An 18,773-nucleotide genomic window follows, 5' to 3' on the forward strand; every position below is an offset into this window, starting at 1 on the left:
AGATAATCCCTTCATGCGACTTCCCAGACCCTTTAAGATGTTAATGTGGCTGTTCCCCTCAGGGGAGGTGTACATGTCCTCTCGCTTTGCCAGTAATGGCGGACAGCCTAGGAGTCTGTCCAGGGGTCATCCAAGGGTTATCATTGATTCCAAAATTTATATAAACCAGCATGGGTAACACCATGGATGTTTGTTCCCTTTGTATGGTGCCTTTCTCCCAGAGTGGGACCCAAGACAGTGGGACTGAGAGCTACTCCTGTCGCTCTTAAAACTCTGGTAGGTTAGTATGGGGAAAGCACTGTTTAGGAAACACTGCTGTAAACTAGTGGTTTCCAACCTTTGCTCCTCCATTTGTTCCCAACTTCAGCTCCCATAAGCTTGGCCAACAATCAGGAATTCTGAGAGCTGAAGTCCAAAACATCTGGAGGACCAAAGTTTGGGAATCACTGGTCCAGACCTATGCTGTAGAGGACTTTATAGGTCTGACCAGCACTTTGAATTGTGTCCAGAAATAAACCAGTAGCCATTGAAGCTGTTTTAACAAGGGAGTTACATGGTCCCTATAACTGGCTCCAGTCAGCGTTCTTGGTAGTTAGGACATCTGGTCACCCTGAGAGAGTAGCAATGATCCTGTATAGTGCCCTATGCAGAACTACATTACAAATAGCCTCTCAACTCTTCTCTTCAGCCCCTTTTTGTAGCTGCAGGAGTTGTTGGGTTTGGAGAAGTGTCAGGCTGTGTTCCTGTAGCCAGCTGCCAAATGATAACTTTACCTGGTGAGATCAGCTGAGGTTCTCTGGAGGCATCAATGGATGATATAATCATTCTGCATCTGGTTACAGAGACATAGACAGAAGCTTCTCCCATCCCACACACACTCTATTGCAAAATATTGCAAGGGATATTTTGGTCATTGTGAAGGAGGGAAGAGAATACCAGTTTCCACAGCAACCAAAAAGAGATGCATACAGGTATAAGGTGGACTTAAGCCTTCTGATCTTGGAAACTTAGCAGGATCAGCTCTGGTTAGTATTTGGATGGGAGACTGCCAACATATACCAGGTGCTGTAGGCTATATTTCAGAGGAAGGAACTGGCAAAACCACCTCCAGGCAGAACTTGCCAGAGAAAATCCTAGGAGAATCATAGGGTGTCATAAGTCAGCAGACAACCTAAATCCACACATGCGCATTCATGTCACTAATAGGATGCCCGCTAGTGTGTGATGCAGTTCTGCAGAGACATTAGGACAGGACAAGTGTCTGACTATCACAATAAATACAGTGGGCCCTCCACATTTGCTGGGGTTAGGGGCTCAGGACCCCCATGAAAGTGGAAAAAGCGTAAATCAGAAACCACTATTCCTGGAACCTTCTTCCTCTGCATGCACGGCTCATCACTTCCCTAACCAGCTTTAAGGCTGAGCTGAAAACCATATTGTTTAGGGAAGCGTTCTCAGGGAATTTGTGATTGTCATCTGGCTGTCTGACAATATTTGATGTGATGTGATTTGTTTTATATTTGATGTTTTTAATTTGCTTTTTCTTTTCTATATGGTAATTTTATCTATTCCTCTTTTAATTGTTATTATTTTAGAATGTACGCCTTGGGCAGGCTTTTATATTCTCTTTAATTTTACCGACTTTGTACAGCGCTGTGTATAATTACAGCGCTTTAGAAATAAAGTTTAATAATAATAATAACACTAGGTTTTTCAACCTTAGAGAACACCTCTCTAGGAACCTGGTGCAACTGTGGTCAACATATGTGGGAATTTGACCATAGAATTGTGCTGGAGGACCTACAGATGCATAGAGAAGTGTTCTCTCTAGGAATCTTTAGGTCCATCAGCATCCCTCTGTGGTCATAATTCCAGAAGAGTAACACTGGAAGACTTAAAGATTCTTGTAGCCAGAGGAAGAACATAGTAATGATATCTGTGAATAATCAGAGCCGCAAAAGTGAAAGCTGCATATGTTGAGGACCGCGTGTACTGCTTTAGAGCTGTCAGCAACTCCATTTTGTGCATGAGCAAGATCCCATCCCACTAGAGGGACTTTGCGCCACCACTGAGATTGGATAAAAGTCTCTCTGTCCTCCTATTGGCACCGCAACGTCTGATCACTTTCCCCCACCTTCCCAATAGGACCAGTGAGGTCTCATATGGCGGCAGCAGAATCATTGGCTTGGCAAATCTGCTCCTTTGGTTGTGTGTGGATGTTGTTGAAACAGAGAAAGTACAGGGAGTTCTCAGGGAAGTGAACAGCTTGCTGCACAGCTTCTGCCTGTCAGAGATAACGCCTGAAGGAGGACAGCTAGATTTGTTTCAGCAATATCCCCGCTTTGCTGACGGCACAACATTCATATTCTTCTTTAGGGGCTGGAGCATATGAGAAGTCTGCTGGAATTTCTTGCCTATGATATTTCCATTTTGAATGGGCTTTCAGCTGCAAAGACTGTGTTTTGTACAAAAGCTCATGCTGCCAATTTCTTTCTTTCATTTAGTCTCAAAGGCGCTACAAGATCTTTCTACATACTGTGTTTCATGTGTGTGAGTAACCAATTGTATTTAGCTGTGTGCTTTGTGTGTATGGTACAGGCATACCTCTGTCAATAAAGCATCTTGGTAGTGAAGTTTCTTTTTACAAAGTCATGTTATACCCCCAGCTCCTCTTTCTTCAGATCCTCTCTCTAGCTGGATGTTTTAACATCATCAGTCTTAGGATGGTGAAGAAGGGCTAGAAGGCCTTAGTCTCTTCAGTGTCAGGTTACTGCAACGTTTCTGCTGTAAACACCACAATAAAGTGTCGCACTGGGAAAGAATGGGATTTGCAGTAGCTGTTTGTAGTGTAGCTTTGTGGGGTTGTTGCAACAGGCATTCCTTACTGAGCATGTGTGAACAGCTTAAACTGGGAGAGAAAATAAATCTGCCTCATTGTATATACCCAGTACGTTAAGGATCTGTAAGTCTGGCCAACAAAATTGAAATCATAAGAAAAAAGAAGGCTGGTGAAAGAAAAAGAGAATCCTTAAATGCATGTTGGAAGAGGCCTTCACATAGTCTCTAGAAGGTTGGAAATGTTTTGGTTAGCATTGCAATGCTTACCTGGCCTGGTTGTTTCATTTCACATGTGCATAGTGTTTGTTTTGAATTTTAAAAAGGGGGAATTATTGATTGAAACCTCTAGAACAGCTCTTCTTTTCTGTGGGTTAAGAACCTATCTTTATTCTTTCCATGTTGTTCTTCCCTCTAGTACCAGGTTTCTTGCTAAAGAAGTAATGTCCAGGAACATGCATTTTATTACCTGAGATATACCTGTATAAATGATTACAAATAATTCTAACACCACCAACACTTGTTTTCTTTAGATGGCACAGTATAGATGAGTGCAACTTTATCCCCACAATATTTCCTCAAGGGAAGCTGTATTTGTGCGCATACGTGTCTGTATATGCACATGCATGGCTGATTTTAAGCACCCACCACCCACCCATTTTCAAGTAACGTGATATTTGTGTGTGATGTGTGTGCAAACTGATTGTAATGCTGCTTCCCCAATCCCTCAGATAAGGCTATATTGGGGCTGGTTGGTTTGTATGTAGCGTGTAAACATACACATATTTCTCTGGCTTCTTTCCTTAGTCTCTTTGTGTGCCTTCTCTTGTGATGAGTTGCATAGTTTATGGTCAGGAAGGGAAGAAAGCAAACAAGTGAACGTGTCCTACAGGGAACAGAAAGTTACTTATTACTTAAGTTTGGAGCGCCTGTCATTTATCAGGGAATTAAGTGTTCTGTGTGTGTTTGGGGCTCTTTATAAAAGCAGGTTTAGTTTCTCTATAAGGATAAAGTAGGCAACTACTGACTTGCCAGAGGTCCAGATGTGTCTTGATTCAGCTACTTACTCTACAGTCAAGTATATACGGTAAAATGCCTCAGAGTGGGAACTGTTGACATGTTCTTAGGACAGATGATGCAGCCATCTTGCCACAGTTATACAGGTCTGGGTTTGGTTAGTGCCCAGATAAGAGACCATTTGAGAACTATGGGCCATAATTTTGTTGGTAAGTGTACCAGTGCGATTGTAGGTTCAGATGGCATCACAAGTGAGAGTACTTTGATGGGTGATATGGTTGCAGCTACTATGGCAGCAGGAAGGGTGGCATAGTTGTCCTCAGGAGCTGGCACAGCTTCTTCTAGCTGCTGCTTTCACTGCTCCCAAAACAAGCTGACACAAGTCACCAGAAGGATTTCAGTTTGGAGCATTTAAACAAAAAGCGAATGTTACTCAGCTGTAATGTCACTTGGTTAACATTACCTGATGTTCTTTGTTGCTTTTTCAGAGTAATACATTATTAGACAGTACTTGTGTATAGCTTTTTGGGTAAGGTGTTAAGAATGTGTTTCTTTTTAGTTACTCACTTTCTTCTTGTTTCAAATATATTGCTTAAAATAGCAAATTGGCCAAACTGTTTTAGAAGGAGCTAGCAAATGTTTATATTCTTAAAAAGTAAAGCTCAAATAATGACCTTATCAGTCATGGTGTTATTTTGCAGAAGGAACCAAGCTCTGGACCTTGCCCCAAAGTCCTGCCCTGATGGCCTGAAATAATTCACTGTGGTGGGATACAGTTAGGCGTCGCTATACTTAACATTTTCTTCTCAAGCTAGGTCAACGCATAGGCTTTTAGTCTTCAGAGAACTATGTACACTGTGCTGTTGGGGAAAAATACTGTCTCTAATTTTAGCTTATGACTGAGCTCAGATGAAGTTGAATTATTGCGCTGTACTTGACAGGACGGTTTGTTGGCGTGAGCCAATTCTCAGCACTGGAGGTAACAGGACTGTATTTCTTGCAGGGCTGTTGTTCTGGTAGAACGTGTGGCTTTCTGCTCCGCTTGATTCCTGGAGACTACCTGGAGAAGAGTTCTGCGAAACGTGGAGGCCTGCATTCAGCTTCCTCCATTGGAAGCTGGTCCACAAGAGGTAATACTTCCCCCCCTTTCCCCCCTCTTTTATACTGTCTGAATTTGCCGGTTGATCTTGAGCAAAAATGTCTTTGAGACTGAGTTTTCCCATCTGGTTGTTGCTTCCACCTAGCTTAGCATTCCAAGAGTGGGTAGCCTTGCGGGATTTGTGTTGTATTTTACAAGAATCCCAGTGATGATCTTGGTCAAAAGATGTATGCTTAGAATTCATAAATGCTGAGCCCTGGAAATGGTTAAATTTAGCAGTATAATGTAATGGAGTGTGTGTGTTCATTTTTTTGCTGCTATTGGAAAACATTGAAATGTCAGAAATATTTGCTGATGAAACAGGTATACTTTCCACACCCCTATATCTTTGGTAAGGGATTGAGGGTACTTTGCCTTATTTGTGTCAATCTGTACCTAACTAGAATTCTTTAGCGTTTATTGTTTAGTTCGCCTCAGCTCCCAAGATTGTAAACAACAGTATTATCCGGTGGACAGAATTCCCATTACACTGGTCTACTGTAAATCTGGATTTTCCTTTTGTCCACTTTTAGTCGATACTGTTCGACTGACAGAATGCTAATGGGCTCCCAGGCAGGGTCTTTGCCAGCTCTATTTAAAGATGTCAGGAATTGGACGTGGGACCTTTTGCATGCAAAGCACATACTCTTATCACATCATACTGTTCTCAGGTTCCCGATCTAATATGAGCATTTAAAAAGAAGAGAGAATGGAGAGAAAATTGGAGGAAGAGAAGGATGAATCATATACCAACCCAGGATGTCACATGAAAATGGCTCCGAACATGACAAACCTGCATAAATAAAATGTAACCGTTTGCCTACTGTGCAACCCACTACTCCTCTTAAGTTCCAAAAAGCTGATCAAACAGTGGCTGATGATTAAAAAAAATCAAATTGTCAGTGAATCTCTGAACATTTCTGGGTCACATTTTCGACCCAATATGCGACAATGCAGCCAGTTGAATGTATATAGCCCCCATTCCTGCCAGAGTAGTCCATTTTGGTCAGTATTTTGCAGCATGCAAAGGACACAGTGGCTCAGCGGTTAAGACGCTGACTCTGACGATTGCAAGATGGGCAAGTCAGCAGTTAGAAACCGGGCGCCATGTGACGGAGTGAGCTCCTATCACTAGTCCCAACTTCTGCCAACTTAGATCGAAAGCATGCAAGTGCAAGTAGATAAATAGGTGCCATTTTAATGGAAAGGTAACAGTGTTCTGTGGAGTCATGCTGGCCACATGATCACAGAATTGTCTTTGACAATGCTGGCTCTTCAGCTTAGTAATGGAGATGAGCACTGCTCCCTAGAGTTGGTCACAACTAGACAATCAGTTCAAGGGAAAAGCTAAACCTTTTATCTTTTTAGGCCTGATGAAAATGGTAAAAGTGCCTAAACTCTCATGTCCACATGCAATCTCCTCTGTAACCCATCACAAAAATAATTTGAATATTGTTTTCCCTCCCAACCTCTTCTCTCTGCTAGGTTCTTTCATCTGTAATACTGGCTACTTCAATCATCACGCGAGCAAGGCTCTTCTACCAGCATGGCGGAGGAAGATCTTATCTTTCACATCGAATGCTTCGACAATGCCAAGTTAACAAAAGCTGGAAGTTACCATGACGCTGATAGTGAGGATGAAGATAACTATTATATCTGCTCAATAACAGATGATCATGACCCTATCTCAAATAAGGCAGGGAATGGCAAAGTCAGTAACTATTACAGTAACTTGGCTAAAAATGAGCAATATTCATCAAGTGCTTCTCCTCGAAATTCTTTCCATTTCAGGGTAAGCATCTATCCTGTCTAACCTGTTCTCTCTTACACTGGCATGGCATGCAAGGCTGAATCTTTTTTAACAGCGTCTTCTCTTGTACTAACTACTGTGATGAACATTACAGCTCTGATGTGTTTATTTGGACCTGTTACTACTCTTAGTCAATGCTCTGGTCTACTTTTTCATGTTCTGACCAACTTGCACTTTCTTCAGCATGCATGGTTGCTGCACATAGGAAAGACTGTACACAGTAGATACCACAACTTGAGAAACAAGCATGAACCCTAGCCAGCTGCATGAAATAATATAGTGTACCCCATTTATAGGCAATATCACCCAGGGGGGAATTTTGAGAACCAAGCAAGAGTGTTGAGCCACCTGCTCAACTTCACGCACACCCAAATGGCCTGTTAGTACCACCTTCTAGTACCATCTCCTTTGCCTATCATTTGGCATCTGGGTTGAACCAGGCTGCACCATACATGGAGCTGCATTTAATGCAGGGTATTCAGTGGCTGAAAATTATTGTAACTGCAATAGTAGTTAGCCACTCCCCATTCTTTATTATTATTATTATTATTATTATACTGTTAATCGTTAATGCCTCTTTCACTAACATGCAAAGGTCAAGTCAAAGGTGCCAATCCAAACCTGGAATATGAGGGTTTTTATCATTCTAAGCATTAGTATGTTGTTCCTTAGATTACTACTTTCAGAAGCATTTGTTCGAAGACTTTTGAGAAGTCGTTGCTATGTGACTTTAGTACGTGGTTCAGCTTAAATGACTGTTTATTTTGCATCTTCTGTCTGTGTCCTCTGCTTGATTGTTTCTCATGTATGTCCTTTAGAATGGCACTCAGCGGCATTCTAAGCATGGCTCTGTGGTTGACCGTAGCCGGGTAGGTCAAAAATAATGTGTTAATATTTCTTGCAAGATTCTTGCAGATGTTTGTTCATTTTGTTTTATTTAAAATTATCTCCATTTCATAAAATTGTAGCCCCTCAAAATCAATAAAGTAGAATGTCAGTTTTGAGAATCTGGTAATTTAAATGCAACCCTGTACAAGTCTATTCAGAAGAAAGTGCTACTGAGTTTACTTATTCCCAGGTAAATGGGTATTGATTTGCAGCTACAAAGTATGCATTAGGAAGTCATACCCACATATTAAAAGTCACATGTGCAATTGTTACTAGAGGTGATTTCTAAACAATCTGGTCTTAGATTTTCTACATAGGTGTAGTTTCTGCATTAGATTGTTGTCTTGTTTGCAGTAGCATTGACTGAAATATAACAAAATACTTCTGCTTTTTTCTTTTCTTTCTAAGAGATTGATAATCTTTTTTTAAAAAGAGGAGTATTTCCTTGAAGAGGAAAATGCAAAATAAAAAATTGACGCAGATGGAAGAAATCACTTCAATATTTAATACTTGCATTCCCACAGTAACAGATTTGAATCTAGATATAGTCAGACTTTGAAATCTATAGGACTTAAACTATTCACAATTAACTTAAGTCCCATTAATTTCAATGACTCTGCTTGAAGTATAGATTATTAAAGCTGAATTAGGCCTGTATAGTATTGGAATCAATGATTCATCTGGAGTTGTAATATTCATCTGCATCTCTCAGGTACTAACATCTGCTTTTGCTGCTTGGTGATAGTGAGCTTGTGGTTTAAAGCTAGTGTTGTAAAAGGGTTTGCTTCTTAATATTCTTCTGTGTTTTATGCTTATGGGACAGGGAAGCTTTTGTTTTTGCATGTTTCAGCTTGACTACATCACCTTAAAAGAATAAAAATGCAGTAAAAATACTTGGCCAAATAAGGAGGCATTTATCCGAGGGCAACAATAGTTCAGGAACTGTTCTGGAAAAGGACCAGCTGACTCAATGGCATAAGTCAAAATGTTGTAAAAGAAAGCATATGTGTTGGGAGGCTGTCTTCACATTCACTGTTCTTCAACCCAGTACTTTTTAGACCAAGATGTTTGCAATGGACTGCTGTGGTTCTCGCCCTCTGAGGGAGAGCTCCTGTTCATTGTATCTCGTAGTCCTGCTCCAAAGTTCATAACTGCAGAAAATCCATTAAGGAGAAAAAGACTGAGTTGAATGCTGGCTTCTAATTGCTTATTTGATGAGCTCTCTTTCTGGAAACATCTGCTGCCTTCCATTTATAGCTCTCCTGAGTTTTCCCATCCCTTACTCTGTCTTTACAATAAACAACATCCATTAGTGAAAGCAAGACAGGATAGCTGTGAACACATTTCACCTGGTGGCTAGGGTTAGCAGAGTGATAACTGGAGAGGGCTCCTGCAGTTTTAACGGTTGTTCAGAAGCGGGAATTTTCAGGAGCTGTTGCTTGTTACCTGAAGAGCTGAAATTCCCTCTTCTGCACAACCATTAAAGGTGCAGGAGCCCTCTCCAGTTTTCACTCTGGCAGCCCTGTTGCTGGTTCTCGGAGCTGTTCATCTGAAAACATCCTCATTTTTCACCTCCTGCAGGAAGCTTGGAAGCACGCCATTGAGAAAGCCAAACACATGCCGGACCCTTGGGCAGAATTTCATCTGGAGGAGATTGAAACAGAAAATGCCACACGTCACAGGTCTGTAGCTATTTCTGGTTCCACTACTGACACTAAGTCTATGCCTTCGGTCTTTATAGGTATGGGATAGAACCCATACAATAGCTTTTTGTGGGGTTTTTTGGGCTATGTGGCCATGTTCTGGAAGAGTTTATTCCTGACATTTCGCCAGCAGCCATGGCTGGCATCATCTGTTCAGCAAGAACCAGGCTTTGAGGCACCGTAAGGGGAGAAATGAACAGGAAGCCATAACAGGTTGCTGCAGACTGATTAAATGAAATGAGTGATAACCACATGGCTTGTTTTAATTAGCAATTTTGTTTATGGCCTTTGCATTTAATCTTGAGATAGGGTTTTTTTGTTTTGTTTTTTGCTTGCTTGTATGTGAGTTGTTCATAAGCTTTTATTACTTAACACGATATGAACAAACAGAAACAGAGCGTCTTTAACAAATATACAGAATACATTGTGGAGCTCTTCTAAATTACCAAATTAGTTATTACCACAGTTTAAAAACAGCCTTGATGTGGACAGTCTTCAACGCTGTTCTGAATGCATGGAGAGAAGTCCAAGATGTAAGGTCTCTTTGACGCTACATAACTGTAGAACTTTGATGCTGCTTTAACTCTTATGGGGCCAAAACACACTACGGAAATAATCCAGTGTGAGACTGCTTTAACTGCCCTGGCTGAGTGCTTGGGAATTATTGTGTCACCAGAGCCCTCTGACAGAGAAACCTAAATGTGTCATGAAATTTCAATACCTAGCACTGAGCCGGGTCAGTTAAGGTGATCTCAAACTGGATTATTACTGTGATGTGTCTTGGACCATGGTTCCAACTGTGGGATCCAGTAGGGACTTAGAAGTCTCTCCTAAAGAGTTTTAGTGACTCAATAAATTCCAAATACCAGGACTACAGTGGATATAGCCATAGTAGTTGGATCAAAGTGATAGAATTTTGTATTTTGAAAGAGATTTAAGTCAGTACAAAGAGAGTTCCACAATTTAGGAGTCACTACTGAAAAAAACCCATCTCTTTTGCCCACTCACCTAAATGATTTTAAATAGCAATAACAAGTACAGTACATTTCTATAACATTTATCAAAGTTACATTTTTTGTGGTTTCCCCACAGTTTATCCCCCATAGCTTCAAAATTTCCAATAATTTTACATATGTACTACAGATCTCAGAATCCACCATTTTTGGGAACTGTAATTCTCCCCCCCCCCCCCCGCCCCCCATTAATTTTTCCCTGCTGTGGAGTTCATAAAGGTTAGACTTGGCCAAGCTTTCCCTTAGCTTTGCTGTGCTGTTCTTTTTAAAGGTTTATATTTTAACCATGCTTAACAGAGGAACATGGATACACAAGTAAAAGAAAGTGAAATCTATTCCAGAAAAAGCACAGTATGTGCACATCTCTAATGTGCAGCGACATGTGCTCTTGCAACAGTTCAAAGAAAAGAATTAGTCAGCATTGCTCATATTTGCTGGTGCTTCACTTACACTGATGCTAATAAATCTAGTGGCATTGGTGTTTCAGCTCACCTTATAGCTAGCTACCTGTAGCTGTTTTGTTTAGATGATAAAAGAAAGCCCTGGGGCAGGGAATAATAATGCATCTACATGTTGCCTCGCCTTTCGTGGGCCAGAAAAACCTGTTTGCTCTCACATGCACAAAAGTGAGTGATCTTGCGTATCCCATTATCTCCAGAGAACATCTAACACATTGGAGTTGGAGAGGGCTGGTGCAGAAACTGTGATTGTATATGGACTTTAAAGACTTGGTACATAGATGTTGCCAGTTAAAATGCATGTTCTCACTATCACTATGGACCTTTCACACTACACCAGTTGTTCCCAACTGTGCTCCATGGAGCCCTTGGGGCTCCTCGAGTCAAAAAGGTTGGAAACCCCTGCACTACACAATTATAGCATTAATAGCATGCCATAATTAACAGCCATAATTCCATCCTATGGGATCCTGGGATCTGGAGTTCAGGAAACAGTATACAGATTTTTCTGCCAGAGGACTCTAGCATCTCACTGAACTGTAAACCACAGTGGAATCGTAGTGCATTCATTATGTAAAGTGAAAGGGCCCCTGAATGTTAACACAACACAAGTTTATAGCACTTTGATTCCTCTTTAGCTGCCATGGCAACAGCCTGTAGAATCCTAGTTTGGTGAGGTACTAAAGCTCTCTTACTAAATTTCTGATGAAACTACAAATCACAGGCTTCAACATAATGGAGCCCTTACATTCCAAGTGGTATGAAAGGGCTATAACTGTGGAGCGTGAAAGGGCACAAAGTACATGTGGGCAAAGCAAATACTATATGATCAAGAGAAATTCTCTGTGTTTTGTTCTGAGATTTTGCAGAAGATTGTGTGTGAATCCAGTCAGTACTCCAGCCCAATGAGAGATGGCATTTCATCCTTTCTTCAGTGTTTTTGTTCTTTCCTCCCAAATCCTATTTGTTCATAGCCACTGAGGGAATAATTTTGCCCAGAAAAAGGCCATGGGACTAAGGATTAGTTCTGTCATGTCTAGCCCACACGGATGTAGTTCCTATGGGGTTTGCCCTGTTGAACGCATTTTTTGCACATCCACACAAATGCAGTTAGGAAAATAGCTTGTGAAGGAAAATATGCCACCTCACTACAGTCTGATCAGATTTGACCTTTGCCTGTGTTACACTGTTGTTTTTTAAACAGTAGAAAACCTCATTAGAGGGTTTTTGATGGCCGTGAATACCAGTTTGCTGAGAGCAATAGCAGAGGTTTCCTGTAGGAAGTGTGATACTGGAAGTAGGCTTCTGGTGTACATCATGTTGTTTTCTTAATTTCCCACAATGCCCCTGATATAGCATTGTTCCAGGGCATCGTGGGAATATAAAATGGCAACTCCTGGTATTGATTTCTCTGATTTCCTCATTCAAGACCTGGCAGCGGGAGAGAAAATGGAGGGAAGTGTTTTCTTCCTATGTGCATCTTAATTATCAGACTTCAATATTTCATTTCTTTGACAGATACAATGCTGTTACTGGGGAGTGGATTGAAGACGAGGTTCTGATCAAAATGGCTTCACAGGTGAGGACAAGCATGCATCTGTCACTTAAGTTTATTTTTAACACTATAATTTTACACCATTGTGTCTTTATCCTTTCTTCTTCCATCCATTCTGAATATGGCTTATGAAGTAATCTAACTGTTTTAACTTCACATAAATGCTGTAAAGTGGGTCAAGCCTAAAAGTAGCAACTGACTTAAAATAGTTTTATTGAATTTTTAAAATGTAAATGCAAAGAGGAGAAAGCCAGCATGATAGTGGTTTGGTTATTGGACTGGGACTCTGGGAGACCAGGGTTCAAATTCCTGCTTGGCCATGGAAACCCACAGAGTGGCCTTGAGCAATTCACCCTGTTTCAGCATCAGAGCAAAAAATTGTGCCAAGAAAGCCCCTTGATAAAGTTGCCATAAATACCTGAAGACATACAACAACAAGGAATGCAAAGAAGTAAGGTGAGAAGAATGAGACCCTGTGCAGACTGGCCATTAAGGCCAACGTGGGGCCGGAGTCGAGGCGTGGCATCCACATGACACATACCCTGACTCCGCCCCCAAGGCGTCGTGAGATAAGAGACTCATATCTGCCTTTGGAGTATGGGTCTCTTATCTTTAGCAAAAGCATATGGATGTCAACAATGATGACCATTAGTTAAGTTCCAACCTTTGTTTGAAAAAAGTGCCCACTGGGCATGTTCACATCTATAAATAAAAGTTTTATTTATTATTTATAACTTCATTGACATCAAATTTAGTGATTCCTGATAAACATTTGTAAACTTCAGTGGGTTTTAGTGTTTCTGTAGTACATGCAGAAATTTTGACATCTAGGCAGCCTTCAGATGAGCAATCTTCTCTATTGCTTTTCAGCCTTTTGGTCGTGGAGCGATGCGGGAATGCTTCAGAACGTAAGTGTTGCTACTGTTGCTTTTGATTTTCCTTGTTTGGCTGTTGCAGAAAGGGAAAATACGAATCATTTTCCGTTAAGATGTGAGCTCAGTCAGTATTAATTCAGAGTCACACATGTTCACCAGAGGAAGGAGAACTGCACAAGACAAGTAATGGTGCTACGCATAAAAAGGGAGATAGCTAACATTTTCTGTTGGCCAGTTTCACCTGAACTTTCACTAGAAGACAAAGTGAATAAACTAATGCTGTTATACTTTGGAGATAACATGAGACATTATGACTCACTGGAAAATAGATAAAGCTGGGGAAAGTAGAAGGCAGTAGAAAACAGTAGGAAAAAAGAGGACTTTAAGCAGGTTGGATGGGTATCTTTCAGGAGTGCTTTAGTTGTTTGTTCCTGCGAGGCAGGGCTTGGAGTAGATGGCCCTTGTGGTCCCTTCCAACTGTACAAGTGTATGATTCTGCGGTTTACATGTGAGTATTTTTAGGTACAGCCCTCAGAAATCATGGGAGTAAATCTTATCGAACACAGTGTAACTCCTGCAAGTAAAATGTGCACAAGACTGCTTTGTGAGTTGCTGCTTTTGGGTGGTGGCTACAGTTCGCTCTGTGTATCAGAAAAGAAACAGGACAATGATTGTCAGTTAATATCTTGCAGGTCACAAAGTCTGTGGTGCCCTTTTCTCCTTCAAGAGAAAATACAAATATTTCAAGCCCTCCTTATGTGCTCAAGTGCTTGTTTCTCTTTTGGCAAGTTTCAAAGAAGAAAATAATAGATATTCAATCATGGAATTACAGGGGAACACATATCACAAATAGGAAAGATACCTTTACAGCCCAATAGATATCTTGGAGATGGGACCCAAGTCTAAACACAACATTCATTTTTATTTCATGTAGACTTATATACATAGCCTGGGGGTAATTTAAGTCAATAATTTGAATATTTTTATACATAAAATGAGGTTTGTGTGCATTGAACCATCAGAAATCAAAGGTGTCACTATCCATGAAGGTTATTTTTTTAGGGGGGGGGGTATTTTGAATTTGAGAATTTCCAATAAGGGAGAGTCAACCTGTTTGTTCCAGTTGTGGGGGCTCCTCTGTACTTCCCTGCTCCCATGCAATCATGTTTTTGCAGAGCCCAATTTCTCGGATCATTTTTATTTATTTTTCTGTTGTAGGAAAAAGCTCTCCAATTTTTTGCACACTCAGAACTGGAAAGGTGCCTTTAATTATGTGGCCAAGCGATACATAGAATCAGTGAACAGAGATGTCTACTTTGAGGACGTAAGACTCCAAATGGAGGCCAAGTTGTGGGGAGAAGAATATAACCGACACAAACCTCCAAAACAGGTACTTCCTTCAAGAGAAGATAGGAAAAAAAACAATGATCAGTAACAATCCTCTGAAATTGCAAAGGAACTGCTATGGGGCTTTATTGATATAGATCCATTAAAGATAAGTTAATTTACTACAGATAAATCCAGTTATGTTCCATTAACAGCTCAGTAGGAACTGACTTCTAATAAAATACTTAGTAGAGGGCTTGTTGTGACTGTGTTCTTCAAACCATGGAAGGTAGAGTGATGTGTTTCTTAACTGGACTGATCTCAGCTATGAAGCTTGTTCTATTAAAACACAAACACATTGGTGTAAGTAAAGTACCCAGAGAATATATGTTGATGGGCAGCCATATAAATGTAATAATTCCTGAATTGAGCAATATTTTAAATTGGATGTATGTTTTGTATGAATTGTGGCTGGAGATGAGGTTTGTTCCAATCATTTTAGCAAAAAGAAAGGCCTGTCATGCTTTGTGTGTGTGTGCCTTGGTTCAAATGTAGTGGAAAATCATGAATTTCTACTGTTTGATTGAATCAGAACAAGTCTCCTGCTCAAGCATTCTCTCCTATCCATTCCTGCTTTACTCTGAGAGACTAAAATGTTCTGTACTAGTTCGTGTATGATAAGAAAACCCTCCTTAAATACATTGTGTACATTATTCTTTCTTGGTCAGAGTTTACTTAACGCATTTTGTGTTTGATTCAAATGACATGTGCTCCATTTGTCAGATCTTTCTCACTTCCTTCCTTCTCTAGGTGGACATAGTCCAGACCTGCATCATTGAAATGAAGAACAGACCAGGCAAACCTTTGTTTCACTTGGAACATTACATTGAGGGCAAATACATCAAATACAACTCAAACTCAGGATTTGTACGGGATGACAACATCCGCCTCACCCCACAGGTGAGCCTTTCCTGGTGACATTGGGTTGATAGCTAGGTTGGGAAGCTAGTATATTGGGAGTTACAGTTCTATGATGTCTGGGCAATCTCATAGTTTTCATTCTTCTCCTAAGAAGAAAGTTGCTCACATGATTCTGCATTCCAGTAGTTGTGCTAGCATATCTGAAGCAGACCCAGCTTCTCTTCTCTCATGGCTGATAAACCTTATGATTCACTGCAGGCTTTTAGCCATTTCACGTTTGAACGCTCAGGACACCAGCTCATCATTGTTGATATCCAAGGAGTTGGAGACCTTTACACCGACCCTCAGATTCACACAGAGAGTGGCACAGACTTCGGTGATGGCAACCTTGGTAAATGTTTACGTGTTATAAGCATGATGACTTGGTAGAGGAATACGGTTGATCTGCAGGCAAATTCCACAGTGTAAGCGATCGCCACTAAAGATTTCTGGATTAATTTTCCTTCTAAGTACACATAGGAGTTGTGGTATAAAGGAGTACATAAAGAGTGTTGTCGTTCTTCCCTCTCCCCGCTCCCCAGATATTATAAAGATAATAAATAGGAGTAATCCATTAAAGCCATTCCTTAATAGGTTACCTTAGTCTTTGCGAACTTGTTGCTGCCACATATATTGAAATATTACTTCCATACATTCTTGACTGGAGGTGATGGGTATTGTAGTACACCACCTACATGTGGAATGTTCTAGACTGGGTGGCAATTCTGCCACTAGTTTATGCAAATGTACATCATTCTTTAGCAATAGCAATAGCAAGTACATTTATATAATGCTTATCAGTGAACAAATACTCCCTAAGCAGTTTACAATGTATAAGCTAATTGCCCCAACAAGCTGGGTACCCATTTTAGCAACCTAAGGAAGGATACAAGGCTGAGTGGACCTTGGAGCCCCTGGGATCGAACCCACAACCTTGTGGCTTGCAGTACAGGCATTTAACTGCGGCGCCACATAGGAGGCCCTTTGCAGCTGGTGGAGCAGCATGAAAACTCAAAAATAGAAAATATTTATTTTTACTTCAAGTTCTGATCTGAAGAAGTGGGGTGGTGAGGAACAAAACAATTTTTACTCTCTGCCAGTTCTGTTCATAAATCAGCATGGTGCCACAATTAATAAACCACCTACAATGACCTTGTCCATTTAAATTTGCTGCCTAATCTCAAAACTCTATCCAAAACACAGAGGGCAGGAAAGTCTTAACAGCATGTGCATAAAATTTGATTTTTCAAGTGTTTTCCCCCAAGATTAATTTTCCCACCAGCAGGGCTTGTTGACATCTCTTGGAAGAGAGCACAAGAAAACAAGTAACAGTTATCATTGCTACAACCTAGGCTTGAAGCTGTTTAGGTTCAGACTGGAAGTCACATTGAAAGGAATGTGATCAGACCTCCCCTGTTTTTAAGTCTAATAGTAGCCCCACAGTAAGGTGTGGATCTGACTGGAACCACGGTGCTAGAATAGTTACATGCAAACTCTCCTAACCCCAGACACCATTTAAGCCTTCAATCAGGGACCTTGGTGGGCACTTGAACACCAAAAACTGTCTATGGATGCCAGGAATAGGTATCAGGTATGATCAGACAAATCATGATTTCCTAGTACAACATCTAAAAGTTAAGTGGACTGACATTCTCTAACTAAACAGTGGGAACAGTGTGCAGATATAAATAGCTCAATGTTTAGTTTTACAGCACACATATGCACACAGACAATTGGAAGGAGTATTACATGTCTTCCTCATGTGTGTGCATCAGAGCCTTTCAAACTTTTGAGACTTTCAGATTTTTTAATTATGTAGTGAATTGTGTTAAGTAATGTAGTCACTTTCTCCAACTATCACCTGTTTGTATAGGTTTTATATAACTCTCTTCCATAAAAAAATAAACAGTTTGCAATAATCCTCGAAGCAGTGATACATCTTAGGGCAGCATTTCATAGATGATTGCATGCTTTCAGAACTGCAGCAACGTTTCTAAGAAGTTTCAGAGCCCTATGTAAACATACATTATGCATGTGACTGCAGTATTTTCAAAGCTTAAAAAAGAACTGGGAACAGTGACAGGAATAGCTGTAGCTGAACGGATTCACAGGGATGATTTAGGGCTTTGCGTATTGAAACTGTTTCTTCACAGGCCTCTTTTGATATCTCCCAGGTGTACGGGGTATGGCCTTGTTCTTTCATTCTCACTCCTGCAACAAGATTTGCAAAAGTATGGGACTGACACCATTTGATCTCTCCACCAAAGAGAAAGATGCCTTATTTCGAAGTAACAAACTGCTTGTAAGTACAGATTTGTAAAGACAGGGTGAGGAGGAGGAGAGCTGTGCATGCTGTTTGTAGCCCATTGGAGAATCGGTAGGGACATAAATGGGAAAAATACATTAAATGTTTCATGTTTCTTGCTTGTTGTTCCTTTTTGTCAAGGAATCTGCTCAGACTGTTCTGCGAGGCACAGAAGAAAAATGTGGTAGTAGCCGGGTTAGGACCATCTCGGGCAGTCGGCCTCCTCTGCTTTTCCGATTGTCTGAAAATTCTGGAGATGAGAGCATGAGCGATATGGCATTTGACTCGTTGCCTTCGTCGCCGTCTTCAGCAACACCCCATAGCCAAAAAAACGAGAATCTTCGTAAGTGACCCAAGATGTGTAGATCTTCACATTTGTTCTCACATAATTAGAGCAAAGGAATTCAAGATCTTTTTTCCCCTGCTGGACAAGATTATAAATTTCCCCCCATTTTCCCCTTATTTTTTCACATTTTAGACTTCTAGTGACCTTTTTTTGTACTTTTTAGTGAAAAAATGTTTGTGTAAATAAAGTGCATGTTGACAAAACACTGTTTTCTTTGCACAAACCAGTGATTTTTGATATTTTTCTAGGCAAATGAAATAGTTAACTCTTTAAGTCAAATTTGAGAAGTATTCCAGTGGTTCAACATTTTCTCAATGGGGTGTTTTTAATGTGTCATGGCACCCTTTCTTGTTCAACAGAAGAACATTTGCAAATATTGTTTATATCCCTAATGATTTATTAGCTGTATACTTGCTATCAGGGCAAGGGTTTAATTCCCTGGGCTTGTTTTGAAGAGCCCCCTGAAAACAGCAGTTTAGATTTCTGCCTAGCAGAGGGGATAATTGTTGGAAGTCCTTCTGATGGAGCAAAGATACATTCTTTT

The 18,773-nt window shown here is 40.6% G+C and overlaps 1 protein-coding gene across 3 annotated transcripts in view; it reads left to right on the forward strand.

The window, feature by feature from the left end:
• Positions 1-18,773, forward strand: part of EEF2K (eukaryotic elongation factor 2 kinase) — a 38,161-nt gene that overhangs the window by 6,622 nt on the left and 12,766 nt on the right. For 2 of the 3 annotated variants that reach the window (XM_089476757.1, XM_089476759.1), the window contains exons 2-12: positions 4,856-4,982; positions 6,476-6,782; positions 7,619-7,669; positions 9,270-9,370; positions 12,381-12,441; positions 13,288-13,325; positions 14,511-14,682; positions 15,429-15,578; positions 15,798-15,930; positions 17,753-17,880; positions 18,025-18,226. In XM_089476757.1, coding sequence (XP_089332883.1) covers positions 6,537-6,782; positions 7,619-7,669; positions 9,270-9,370; positions 12,381-12,441; positions 13,288-13,325; positions 14,511-14,682; positions 15,429-15,578; positions 15,798-15,930; positions 17,753-17,880; positions 18,025-18,226 — 1,282 coding nt within the window. In that variant the 5' untranslated portion in view covers positions 4,856-4,982; positions 6,476-6,536. The remainder of the gene's footprint in view (positions 1-4,855; positions 4,983-6,475; positions 6,783-7,618; positions 7,670-9,269; positions 9,371-12,380; positions 12,442-13,287; positions 13,326-14,510; positions 14,683-15,428; positions 15,579-15,797; positions 15,931-17,752; positions 17,881-18,024; positions 18,227-18,773) is intronic. The other variant, XM_089476758.1, reaches the window with a different exon arrangement.

Source organism: Sceloporus occidentalis, unplaced genomic scaffold, assembly GCF_023333645.1.
Source record: "Sceloporus occidentalis isolate IW3139 unplaced genomic scaffold, rSceOcc1.0.p SCAF_10, whole genome shotgun sequence".
NCBI lineage: Eukaryota > Metazoa > Chordata > Lepidosauria > Squamata > Phrynosomatidae > Sceloporus > Sceloporus occidentalis.